This window comes from Myotis brandtii, unplaced genomic scaffold, assembly GCF_000412655.1.
Source record: "Myotis brandtii unplaced genomic scaffold, ASM41265v1 scaffold630, whole genome shotgun sequence".
Lineage (NCBI taxonomy): Eukaryota > Metazoa > Chordata > Mammalia > Chiroptera > Vespertilionidae > Myotis > Myotis brandtii.
Genome location: NW_005370412.1, coordinates 17,697 through 30,587, shown reverse-complemented (window position 1 = coordinate 30,587; position 12,891 = coordinate 17,697). Strand labels below are relative to the sequence as shown.

The 12,891-nt window shown below is 42.0% G+C and overlaps 1 protein-coding gene across 1 annotated transcript in view; it reads left to right on the top strand.

The window, feature by feature from the left end:
* Positions 1-12,891, top strand: part of LAMC1 (laminin, gamma 1 (formerly LAMB2)) — a 119,680-nt gene that overhangs the window by 98,401 nt on the left and 8,388 nt on the right. Inside the window, exons 15-25 of the mRNA XM_014528341.1 lie at positions 286-439; positions 1,011-1,153; positions 2,601-2,779; positions 4,026-4,182; positions 5,739-5,944; positions 6,629-6,708; positions 8,235-8,372; positions 8,914-9,058; positions 10,301-10,450; positions 10,710-10,824; positions 12,651-12,850. Coding sequence (XP_014383827.1) covers positions 286-439; positions 1,011-1,153; positions 2,601-2,779; positions 4,026-4,182; positions 5,739-5,944; positions 6,629-6,708; positions 8,235-8,372; positions 8,914-9,058; positions 10,301-10,450; positions 10,710-10,824; positions 12,651-12,850 — 1,667 coding nt within the window. The remainder of the gene's footprint in view (positions 1-285; positions 440-1,010; positions 1,154-2,600; positions 2,780-4,025; positions 4,183-5,738; positions 5,945-6,628; positions 6,709-8,234; positions 8,373-8,913; positions 9,059-10,300; positions 10,451-10,709; positions 10,825-12,650; positions 12,851-12,891) is intronic.

Below are 12,891 nucleotides of genomic sequence, written 5' to 3'. Positions count from 1 at the left end.
CTAATATAGCTAACATATGTTATCATTTCAACAAGTAACCAGTAATAATACACTATTGAGATGTATGTTTGTCCCCCACACCAAGTCTTCGGAATCCAGTGTGTATTCCCCATTTCCAGCATCTCAGTTCAGAGCAGCTACATTTCAAGTGCTCGACAGCCACAGGTGGCCGGTGGCTCCTGCACTGGACAACACACACCTAAAGAGTCTCTTTGTAAATTTGCATTTTTGTGTTTCTCTTGGGTGAGTTGCCTCTCTTGCCGTCTCTTTCTCTTCCCGCCTTAGCCTGCGATTGCAACCCCTACGGGACCTCGCGGCAGCAGAGCGGCTGCAGCCCGGTGACCGGCCAGTGCGACTGTCTGCCCCACGTCACCGGCCGGGACTGTGGAGCTTGCGAACCTGGATTCTACAACCTGCACAGCGGGCAGGGCTGCCAGAGGTGAGGCGTCAGGGGCCTTTGGTAGAGGTGATCTTCGCTCTTTTCATCGGAAGAGATGAATGTTCACGAGTTGTCGTGGGCTTGACTTTGTTCAGGAGTTACTCGAGTGCCTGACGCGGGAGGCAGTACTGGAGAGCTGTAATGAAGCTAATGGGGGGAAAGGCGGGGTGCCGTGGCCCCGGCTGGGGCAGCCTCACCTGAGCAGCATTTTAAAAATACACAAATGACAAGGTCCTTTCGGAGGTGTGTAGACTCAGACCTGCAGAGGGGCAGTTGGGGAATTCTTGTTTTCAAAACTCCTGGTCAGGCCTAGGAGGCGCCAGGTCGGAGAGCCACAGGCAGTGGGTTTAGTGGTGGAATAACAGTGTTTGTGTGCTGGCTTAGGAAATGAGGTTCCGAATAGAACGCCTGAAAATTACTTGAACCTCAGGGGCTCAGTAGTCCTCAACATTCTCTTTTCTGTTACAAATTATATCAGTTTTATGCTGAAAGGGGAAAAAAGAAGTTTGCTTCAAGCCTGTTCTGTGTGTTGTTGTTTTTTCACCTGAGAAATGTCCTGTATTCATTTCAGGTGTGACTGCCATGCTTTGGGTTCCACCAACGGACAGTGTGACATCCGCACTGGCCAGTGTGAGTGCCAGCCGGGCATCACCGGTCAGCACTGCGAGCGCTGTGAGGTCAACCACTTCGGCTTTGGACCCGAAGGCTGCAAACGTAAGGGGCGTCGGTGGCATAGAACTCTCAGTCTCCCCTAATCCTAGCTGGGACCGTACGTCCAGAAAGAACTCCCAACAGCCCCCGTCTCTCCGACAGCTCACAGCCAGGACCGTCCCTAAATCATCATCGATGCTTTATTCCGTGAATATAACCCTTTTCTCAAACTCTGGGGATTGAGAGCCTCTCTGGTTTCTTTGCAGCCACCTCCTTTATGTCTTCTTTTATCATGTTCCTGATTCTTCCTTCTGCCGGTCTTTTATTTTTCCAAAGAAAAGTCTCCCTTTGGTTACCGAGTGTCCCACTGTGCTCAGGCAAACATGTCATTGATCACATTCTTAGTGCAGATGATGAAACGGAGAGGGAGTCCGCTCAGAACATGTTTGTTGACTTGCTGGCTGCAGTTGCTTCCCACCCTTGGGGCGCTTTTGGTGCAGTTACATGTAAACAGCTGCTGCTCCTTGGCATAAACACTTGCCTGGAATTAGGCCTCAGAACAGTGTGGGTTTTGCTTGCCGAATTCCTTCATTTCTCCTGTGGAACGTAGCATAAGTCATTGACTTTCTGCTCAGAGAACAAAGTGAGTAAACAGACTAGCAAATAATATAATATTAGCGTTTAGGTTTTCTAGCTCCTTAGTGAGAGAAATGTTAAAAAGCGGAGAGATGACTTCTCCAAGTGCACGGAAAGGGCCCTGATCAGTTTAACAGACTAATTTCTGTAATTATTAAGTGACATGAAACGTGTCGCCCTCCAAAGGATATACATTTTACTTTAAAATTTATTTTTCATTGATCACATTCTTAGTGCAGATGATGAAACGGAGAGGGAGTCCGCTCAGAACATGTTTGTTGACTTGCTGGCTGCAGTTGCTTCCCACCCTTGGGGCGCTTTTGGTGCAGTTACATGTAAACAGCTGCTGCTCCTTGGCATAAACACTTGCCTGGAATTAGGCCTCAGAGCAGTGTGGGTTTTGCTTGCCGAATTCCTTCATTTCTCCTGTGGAACGTAGCATAAGTCATTGACTTTCTGCTCAGAGAACAAAGTGAGTAAACAGACCAGCAAATAATACAATATAAGCATTAGCGTTTGGGTTTTCTAGCTCCTTAGTGAGAGAAATATTGAACAGCGGGGAGATGACTTCTCCAAGTGCACAGAAAGGGCCCTGATCAGTTTAACAGACTAATTTCTGTAATTATTAAGTGACATGAAACGTGTCGCCCTCCAAAGGATATACATTTTACTTTAAAATTTATTTTTGTCACAAAAATGTCTATATTCTCAACTAAGCAGACTTCACCATTTAAATCCTAAGTTAGCCTGTTTAAAAAAAAAGTCTACTTGTCATGATACTACAGCAATCAGTTTATTGGTAGCCTGAGTTCAGAGGAAATGCACTCTTCCTTCTTTTCCTTATTCTGTCCCTTTTTTTGCCTTTATTCTGCAGCCTGTGACTGCCACCCTGAGGGGTCTCTTTCACTCCAGTGCAAAGACGATGGTCGCTGTGAATGCAGAGAAGGCTTTGTGGGAAATCGCTGTGACCAATGTGAAGAGAACTATTTCTACAATCGGTCTTGGCCTGGCTGCCAGGAATGTCCAGCATGTTACCGGCTGGTGAAGGATAAGGTGAGCTGCCAACAGTGCACTCATTCATTCATTCATTCATTCATTCACAGTGCAGACGTTGAGTGGCCAATCCCTGTGCATTGAGCTCTAGAGAAAAAATGGTGGACAAGGTAGACACAGGGCCTGCTCTCAAAGACTCAGACTCCAGTTGGGAGATAAATTATTAACATTAAATAAAGAAATCTTAACTGAGATAAGTGCCCAAAAGAATTGGGGCCAAAAACAAACAAACAAACAAACAAAAAACTGGGGGAGCTACTTTATCCAAGGCCTCTCGAAGGAAATTCACTTCAGGTGAGATCTTAAGGATAACAAGGAGCAAGCAAGTGGAGGGTAGGCTGTTCCAGGCAGAGGGAACATGGGTACCAAAGCCTCAACACTGGGAGCTGCCTGGAACCCACCAAATGAAGAGGGAGCAGTTTGTGATAAGACTGGAGAGGTAGGTAGAGTCAGTTGATGTCACACGTGTTGACCAGGGTAAGGAATTTAGATTCTATACCAGATCAAATGGGAATGTACCGAAGAGTTTTAAGCTAGGAAATCCGACTCATCTTCTAAGACCGCTCTGACTGCTACGTGAAGAAGGATGGCAAAGGGGAAGCCTAGATTGAACTGGATAAACATGTATGTTTGTGGGGTAGGTCAGTAGAGCGGGCATGCATTGGGAAAGAGAAGGATCGGGATGGATGTCGGATATTTTGCTTAAGGTAGCTGGAGGCATTATTTATTGAGATGACTCAGAACAGATTTAAGAGGAAAAAAATCGAGAGTCTAATTTTGGATGTTAAGTTGAGATACCTATTGGAGAGCCAAGTGGAGGTATCAGGAAGGTAATCTAAAGGGCAAGGGAGAGGTGGAACTGGAGAATCCTCAGCACATAGTGTTTAAAGTCAAAGGAGTGAAGTACAGCCTAGGAATAGAGTCAATAATATTGTAATATATGGTGCCAAGTGGGTACTGGAAATATCAGGGGAACACTTTGTAAACTATATGATTGTCTAACCACGGTACTGTACACCTGAAACTAATACAAAATAATATTGAATGTAAACTATAAGTGAAAAATAAAACTTGTGTTTATTAATTAAGTACAAATAAAAAATCAATGAAATGGGCATGCGTGGAGTGTCTGGACCTACTTGTTATAGAGTGCCCTCTGAGTTGTATTCCTGCAGGAAGTACAGTTGAGTTCTTCTGGAATACCTGTATGTCCTACGTTTTCCTCTTCTCCCTTCATTATATTTAGGTTGCTGAACATCGAGTGAAACTTCAGGAATTAGAGACTCTCATGGCAAACCTTGGGACTGGGGGTGAGGTGGTGCCGGATCAAGCCTTCGAGGATCGACTGAAGGAAGCAGAGAGAGAGGTGATGGACCTCCTTCGTGAGGCTCAGGATGTCAAAGGTATGCAGGACCCAACGGGGTAACTTCCATGAGGCAAGCTAGTCTTAATTCAAGGTGAATCTGTATGGTTTTCTAAAATTCTTTCTCGATTTTTAAACTACTTGTAGTCTTACAAGAACCTGTCAACTTAATGGTTTTAGTACACATAAAAAATTCTCCAAACACATCAAGAAGGATTAGACGTTAAAATTCTGTTTTATAAATTTTTTCATTACAAAGTGTTCTAAATAGTTTCTTTAAAAAGCATTAAAGGTGTGCATTATTTTAAGTAGAAAATTGTAGCATTGATTTTCTATCATTCTAGTGAGTAAGAGTTTATGTTAGGCACAGCTTTATTATTTTCTTAGAAAGGACTCTTGTGAGGAAAAGTTATGGACTTTAGGTGTTGGCTAAACAGATACTGAATGTATAACACTTAGTATTTACAATAGCAAAGATTGGAAATTAGTGACTACTTAGGAAATTTTCTGTTTAATTAGCAAGCATATGTGCTAGTATATATAAAAGTATGTATTTTACATATTATGTGCATCTTTAATATCATTCCCAATTTGGGAGACCAGTTCTATGTACATCATCTGATGAGACTGGTGACAGGCAGAAAAGGGGTTGACTTAAGATTAAGAAAACAATTGAGTAGATACTTTATTGACTTTACAAGAAACAGTTTTTGAAACTTTGAAAGTAAAAGATGTAAAAAAGAAAAGATGTTATTTTAAATAATTTACTTACTTTTTAAATCACTTTAGATGTTTACTTCTTACTCTGGATTAGCTCTTTCCTACATTTGGACCAGTTCTTTTCTACATGTGTTGAGTGCCTATAGTATACCAAGCATTGTGCTAAACAACAATAATGAAAAGATGAGTAAGGTGCTCACCATCTGGCTGAGGTCACTCTGCTTTGGGGCTCTCCATCTCTGAGATGCCCAGTTCACAGGCACTCACAGTAAATGCGCATTAACATTATCACACTTGGGACCGCAATGGTGGACTTCCCTGTTGGGTGTATGAATTTGTATCCATGTGGTGTTAGAGAAGTCTTAGAGTTCAGGTCAACAAAAACTTAACAGATTGCTTATTTCTTGTTGTCACTCTCTAATATCTAGAATTTTGACTCTATAAAAATTATTGGTGTAGAGAAGGAAGTAATTGGATGCATCTGCTTTTGGCCGGGTAAATTTTATATGAGAATCCAGAATCTGTTCTGTGAGGTAAATTTTTAAGAAAAATAAAACGAGATGTCAAGAGCTTATGTCCACGTTAGGTGTTTTTTGGTTGTTTGTTTTGATTGTAACATTTCAAATCGTGACTGCACACTAAGACTAGGGAGATAGTGATAAGTGAGAAGGAGGACCTCAGAGTCCAGTGGGACAGACAGACGCTGTGATGAATGTAACTGGGCACAGGACTGGCTCTGCCGGTGGGGAAACTCATCAGAAAGCTGCGATGTTTGGAAGAGTAAGGATCATGAGTGCCTCGGATCCCATGTGAGGTGACGTGTTCCCCCCAACCCTTCCAATAATCCATGCACCTTCTTCTGCAATGCCATTGCAGATGTGGACCAAAACTTGATGGATCGCCTCCAGAGAGTGAATAACTCCTTATCCAGCCAAATTAGCCGTTTACAGAATATCCGGAATACCATTGAAGAGACTGGAAACTTGGCTGAACAAGCGCGTGCCCGGGTAGAAAGCACAGAGCAGTTGATTGAAATTGCGTCCAGGGAACTTGAGAAAGCAAAGATTGCTGTTGCCAACGTGGTGAGTGGTTGTGATGCTCTGAGGTGGGGGTGGGGGCATCTCTTGGTAATTTGTAGCAGGTCTGTTACAGTCAGTGGAGTGTTCACTCCTTCAGCTAACTTGACTCCTGTGTCCTTTTATTTGTCTCCAAACATGGAGCAAGAAAACCACGTTGCTCGTAGTAGTCATGAAACAGTTATCAGGAACTGGATCAGAACCAAAGCTACATCTGGGTCCTTTCTCCAGCTTTGTTCTTGTTACGGCTCCAGGCAATTGTAGTTTCTTTTATCCTTTCCTGAAACTAGAAGTAATAACTACAATCAAGGAGGCTGCTATTAAAGATCTCTGAAATTAGGAAGAGGCATTCTTTTTGCTAAATGACACTAATAACAATTTAGTTTTGCCTGGCCAGTATGGCCCAGTGATTGAGCATGGACCCATAACCAGGAGGTCATGGTTCGATTCCTGGTCAAGGGCACATGCCCGGGTTGCTGGCTCGATCCCCAGTAGGGAGATGTGCAGGAGGCAGCTGATCAAATGATTCTCTCTCATTGATGTTTCTTTCTCTCTCTCTCTCTCTCTCTCCCTTCCTCTCTCAGAAATCCATGAAAACACATTTTTTAAAAATTTAGTTTTGACACTTGCTTTATTAAAATTAAATAATTCAGTCCTTTAAAGTCAGTGCTTTGTTTATTTCTTCTTCAGTCAATCACTCAGCCAGAGTCCACGGGGGATCCGAACAACATGACCCTTTTGGCAGAAGAGGCGCGGAGGCTTGCGGAACGGTAATGGCCAGACCCCTGTTCAGTGGTGAAGTTGTGGCTTTTCTTGTGGTGTGGGCGTGTGCCCGCATCCTGCACCCGCAAGGTCTTTCCACATCACCCTCCCTTGCAACGTTGGCTCTCTTTTCTGGAATGTTATCAGCTACATGTACTCTTTTCTTCCTTCTCTTTGAAATTAGAATATTTACTTTGGATATTAGAGTATGATGGCTTGAAGGGAAATTATGTTTGCACATCTGAAAAAAATAACATTTTTAGATGTTTAATTTCAAAAGCTTAAAGTTAATAGATAACTAAGAAGCGCAGCAGAATTTAGTTATTTTTAACAAAAATGTTTAATTTTCAAGCTTCAGGAAAAACCATTTACTAAGCCATAGTACATTTGAAAATCAGCCAAAGAAAACAGACCATTTCATTCCTGAATTTTTTTTAAAATTAAGTGTAATGTGTAGTTTCTTAAGAAGACTTTAAATTGTAGAGGGCATCAAGTTAAAAAAAATTTTTTTTAAATAAAATTGCTTTAATGTATGCTCAGTAGGGCAGGCATTTTTATGTTGTATATACTGCTGAAGTCCCCAATGCCTAAAACAATGTGTGGCATACAGTAAGCACTCAATAAATGTTTGTTGAATGCATTGCAGAACAGCTGTCGACCTCATGGCTGCCTAAGTAAGCCTGAGGTTGGAATTTTATCCTCAGTGTACAGAGCAGTTACATTGGCATTTTGCTGAAACATGTGCTCTCTTTCTGTTACTTGTGAATGTGAATGTGTGAGCTGTGTCCTTTAGTTCATAGAGCATTCCTGGTCTCATAGCTGGATTTTCTGATTAAAAGAAGACAGCTGAAAACAGTATGGAAAGCTCCCAAGAAAATTAGGTCTTGGAGATCAGTTAATTCCAGTGTACTTCATACATGAATTTTGAAGGAAAGTTTATCATACCAAAATGAGTAGCTACATACTGCAGTGTGACATTGCAGTATAATAAGAAATTTTAGAGCTGAAGAAAAATACCTTTGCGGTTCCCCATCTAAAATGCATTTATTTGGCCGGAGAGCCTGTTGATATGTTCCTCGCCATTTGGTGTTTCTTGGCCAGTAATTGGGTTGCATGTACGAAATCTGAATAGTCAAAGCTATTTCAAGACTGTGTAGTAAATGAACCAGAGTAGGTCTGCGATTAGTGTTTATGAGTAGATACAGGCGTTCTTGCTAGCAGACATGGTTTTATATATAAATCACTCTTAAGTAATTGTAGGTAAGTTTTTGAAGACATATAAACATTTGTTCCTATACATTTTATACCATTAATTTTCTTGGAAAATATCATTTTTCTCAGATTACAGAATGCTACTTGTAAACTCAGGCCCACTAAAATGATTACAAATTTCCAAATGTATAAGACTTTCTAGTATTTGTAGATGCATATATATATTATTATGTGCAATAAGGTAAGCATTCCCTAAGTTCTACCTCTTTCCCCATCAGATGGCTGTTTCATGGCTTATTTTTTTTTCTTCTATGTTCTACAGCCATAAACAAGAAGCTGATGACATTGTCCGGGTGGCCCAGACAGCCAATGACACATCAACTGAGGCGTATAATCTGCTTTTGAGGACACTGGCAGGAGAAAATCAAACAGCATTTGAGATTGAAGAGCTTAATAGGAAGTGAGTGAAATCTAAAAGTGGCTTATAGCCATTCAGGTGTTCTTGTAAGTAACACCAGTTCAATGAAAAATCAGATGCTGGCGGATTCAGGGCATGCATTCATGCACTAAGGTTTCTTTTCCTTATCCTGCTTTTCACCTGGTCCCATAATTAGAGCTGGGGATGTAGAGCCATGGAGATATTATTTGGTCCAATTACTGTAACTGCAGAAAACGATAAGACTAGCCATGATACTTAAAACTCTGCATAAATGAAAACAGAAGAGGAAAAGAACCATAACAGAGAGAAAATACACTTGAGTTATAAATATTTATAGTGTCGCTATGAGAAAGTATAAGGTAAATCAAATGCTATGTATAGAATTGATGAGATGAAATGTAAACTTCAGCTGTGTTGGTATTAAACAATAGCAGTTAAGGTGGCATTTTCTTTGAGATTTTGGAATTACTCTCATAGTGATTTAAATGGAAATGAATCCGCTTAATATTAAGATGCCAAAAGCATCTGACTTTTTCACAAAATCCCATCTCTTGTCCCTTAGGTATGAGCAAGCGAAGAACATCTCCCAGGATCTAGAGAAGCAAGCGGCCCGAGTGCATGAGGAGGCCAAAAGGGCCGGTGAGAAAGCTGTGGAGATCTACGCCAGCGTGTCCCAGCTGTCACCTGTGGACTCAGGAGCCCTGGAGGTATGGGATTGACAGCCTGTATGCACAGGGCTTTGGTTGTCACTGTGTCACTCACCACCTCCCCCTCACCTCCTCCCTACACACACAGAGTCAGGGTAAGAGCTATTCTCACCAGCCCACAACTGTGCACCCACAGGCTCACTGCTAAGGCGAGTTCTCTTTTAGATACATAGTAGAACTGATCGAGGTAAAGAATCCTGTGATTATAAACATCAAATAGCAAAGACTGCTTTAGTGATATGAATAGTCACTCCCAAGTGTTTAATATAAATCCAAATTGTAACATGTTTGGATTAATTAAAGCAGAGTACACCTAGACCGTCACTCCCAGGCACTACCTGGTTGAGAATGAGAGAGAGAAAGAATGGTTTAAATGAAGAAATTACATCAGGTAAAATATTTTGGAATTGGTAGTAGTATTTTATTTCATCTGTACTCTGATCATAAATCCTCATACCAGGCTCTGAGTAAATTATATATATACAGTGGGGCCTTGACTTACGAGTTTAATTCGTTCCGTGACGGAGCTCGTAACTCAAATTACTCGTATGTCAAATCTTAAAGTGAAGAGTGAGACACGTGATGCTGGGCTGATGTTGTGGCGTTCACTGTGACGTTCGCTGCACCAACTAGCGGTGGGGTATCTGAAGCTGGCTCGTAACCCGAATTTTAGCTCGCAACTCAAAGCAAAAAATCGGCCAAGAGACGGCTCGTATCTCGAAAAACTCGTTAGTCGGGACACTCGTAAGTCAAGGCCCTACTGTACGTTAAAACTTAAAATTTATTATAAGTTACACTTCTTACATCCACAGCATTGACTTTATTTTTACCATAAAGGTTTAGGTCTCTTCAGACATGAGTATACTGTATCATTACACATCTGTGAAATTTGAGAATAGGCAAAACTAATCGATGATACTAAAAATCAGACTGGTGGCAGCTGCATTTTTGGAAAGATGGGTGTGGAAATTGACTGGAAAGAGATACAGGGAATTTCCTGGGGTGGAAATATTCTGTATCCTGATTGGGGTAAATATAGGTAAATATATTTATCTAGATTCATCAAACTAAGCATTGTGCATTTCACCACGTGTAAAGTATACCTCGATTTTAAAATAAGGTCCATATCTTGACCTATGCTCCTCTTTTAAGAATACCTATTAAGTATTACAGAGTAGCTAAGCCTGCCTCTTCATCCGTTTGTTTGATATAAAATGGAATGGTCTTACTTGCTTCTCACAGAATGAGGCCAATAAGATAAAGAAGGAAGCTGAGGATCTGGACCGTCTGATTGACCAGAAGTTAAAAGATTATGAGGACCTCAGAGACGACATGAGAGGGAAGGAATTCGAAGTGAAGAAGCTTCTGGAGGGCGGCAAGGTCGAACAGCAGGTCGGTTTGATTTGCAGGTTGCTTCATTCCTCGGGGCAAAATCTGAAACCGTCCAAGTGCCAGCCGTGTCTGTAATGTCACCACAGTAGCAGAGGCAGCAAAGCAAGGCGTACTCAGAGCAGGGCCTGTGCAGGATGCCCAGGCCCAGCCTGCTGGGTGCTGGCGAGTCTCAGGGTGGCTGCCTGGCGGTGCCTGATCTGTTAGGAGAGAGGGGGTTCACCTTGGCTGGTTTGGCCTCTGACCAGCCCTGTGCTTGCAGACCGCCGACCAACTCCTAGCCCGAGCTGATGCTGCCAAGGCTCTTGCAGAAGAAGCTGCTAAACGGGGACGAAATACCTTACAAGAAGCCAATGACATTCTCAACAACCTGAAAGGTATGAAAGGGTCAGATAACAAGGGTCACAGGGTCAATTTGTACGCTTCTTTTTTTAAAATTTTAACCATGAGATTCTTTGAAAAATAATAGTTATCCCCACTTATCTGTGAGGGATATATTTCAAGACCCCCCATGGATGCCTGCAACTATGGATAGTACCAAACCCTAGATATACATACCTATGATCAAGTTTGATTTATAAATTAGGCACAGTAGGAGATTAACAATAGTAACTACTAATAAAATAGGACAATTACAACAATATACTGTACTAAAAGGAATTGAATGTGGTCTCTCTTAAAATATCTTATTGTATTCCACATACTGCATGATACCCTAGGTTGGATAAAGGGATGATTCACATCGGAATGGTTTGAAATGTCTTTTTTTTTTTTTTAATATGTTCTTATTGATTTTTAGAGAGAGAGGAAGGGAGAGGAATAGAGAGATAGAAACATTGATGATATAGAAACAGCATCAATCGGCTGCTTCCTGCATGGTCTCTACTTGGGATCAAGCCTGCCAAGTGGGCATGTGCCCTGACCAGGAATCGAACCAGTGATCTCTTGGTTCCTGGGTCAAAGCTCAACCACTGAGCCGCGCCGGCTGGGAAAAACTTAGGAGTTGTTTTTTTATAGAATTCCCTATTTAATATTTTTGGACTGTGATTAACAGCGGATAACCGAAACTGTGGAAAACAAAATCACAGATAAGGGGGAAACTATTGTAGTAGAATAAATTCCGTATACTCTCATCCAGATTCAACAGTTATGATTTTTACTGCACTTAATTCATCCCCCAATATCCAACTTTTTAATCCTCACCCAGGATATGTTTTTATTTATTGTCTGGGGGAAGAGAGGGAAACATCAATCTGAGAAATACCGATTGGTTACCTCCTGTATGCACCCCAACCGGTGATCAAACCCACAACCTAGATATGTGCCCTGACAAGGAATCGAACCTGAAACCTCTCTGGTGTAGAGGACAATGCTCCAACTGAGCCATCTAGCCAGGGCCCACTTTATTTTGTATTTTCTGAAGTATTTCAAAGAAAAAAATCAGAGCTCATGTCATCTCACTCCTGCATCCTTCAGTATGGGGGAAAAGGAAACTTTTTGGTAGGCTAACTTACTTAACCTAGATAAGCTTATTTAGCTGACCTCTCTTGGAAAATGGAGATGATCTTTAATTTTCTCTGCCAGTTGCATCTCAATATTTGTGTTTTCCTTTCTCACCCAAATTAAAAAAAAGAAATGTTCTGAATGCACTGTGTGGTCCTGGATTTGTCTCTGATAAAGTAGCCACAGGCGCTATGAATACTAATGCTTGACACAAGGATGGTTGGCTGTAGGGTCCCAGTGTCAGTGGGGTTGAGTTCGAATCGTCGATCCCCGTCTCACTGTGAACCCTTGGGGAAATTACCTATCTCTTTAACCCTCAGTTTTCTCACATATAAACATGGCACAATGCCCACATCACAGACACAATAAAGCTCTTCACTCAGCACCTAGCACATAGTGAACACAAGGAAACCGAAGTTTTTAGTATGGGTTGAGGTGGTAGTGATGGCGTGCCTAGCACTCTGCCTGAAAGTACACTTCTCGGGTAAGAATTTGCTTTCTGGAGCTAGATGTTCATTCCTCTGACTCTCCCACCCATAGAACTGTGCACTTTGTTCTTCTGAGATTTCAGTCCATGCTGCTTTCATTTTCTCCCCCGACTTTCCGTGTTTGTAACATAAAACCCAGTGTCAGCTCCCTGAAACCTTCCCTTTGGTTTGTTGAGTGTCTAGTTCAAATGCATTCCTTGAACTTGTTTTAGACTTCGATAAGCGAGTGAATGATAACAAGACTGCTGCAGAGGAGGCGCTAAGGAGAATCCCCGCCATCAACCAGACCATATTTGAAGCCAATGAAAAGACAAGGGAGGCACAGCTGGCCTTGGGCAATGCAGCGGCGGACGCCACGGAGGCTAAGAACAAGGCCCACGAGGCGGAGAGGATCGCCAGCGCTGTCCAGAAGGTGTGTATGTGCCTCTTCTCGAAACAAAGTCTTTGCTTATG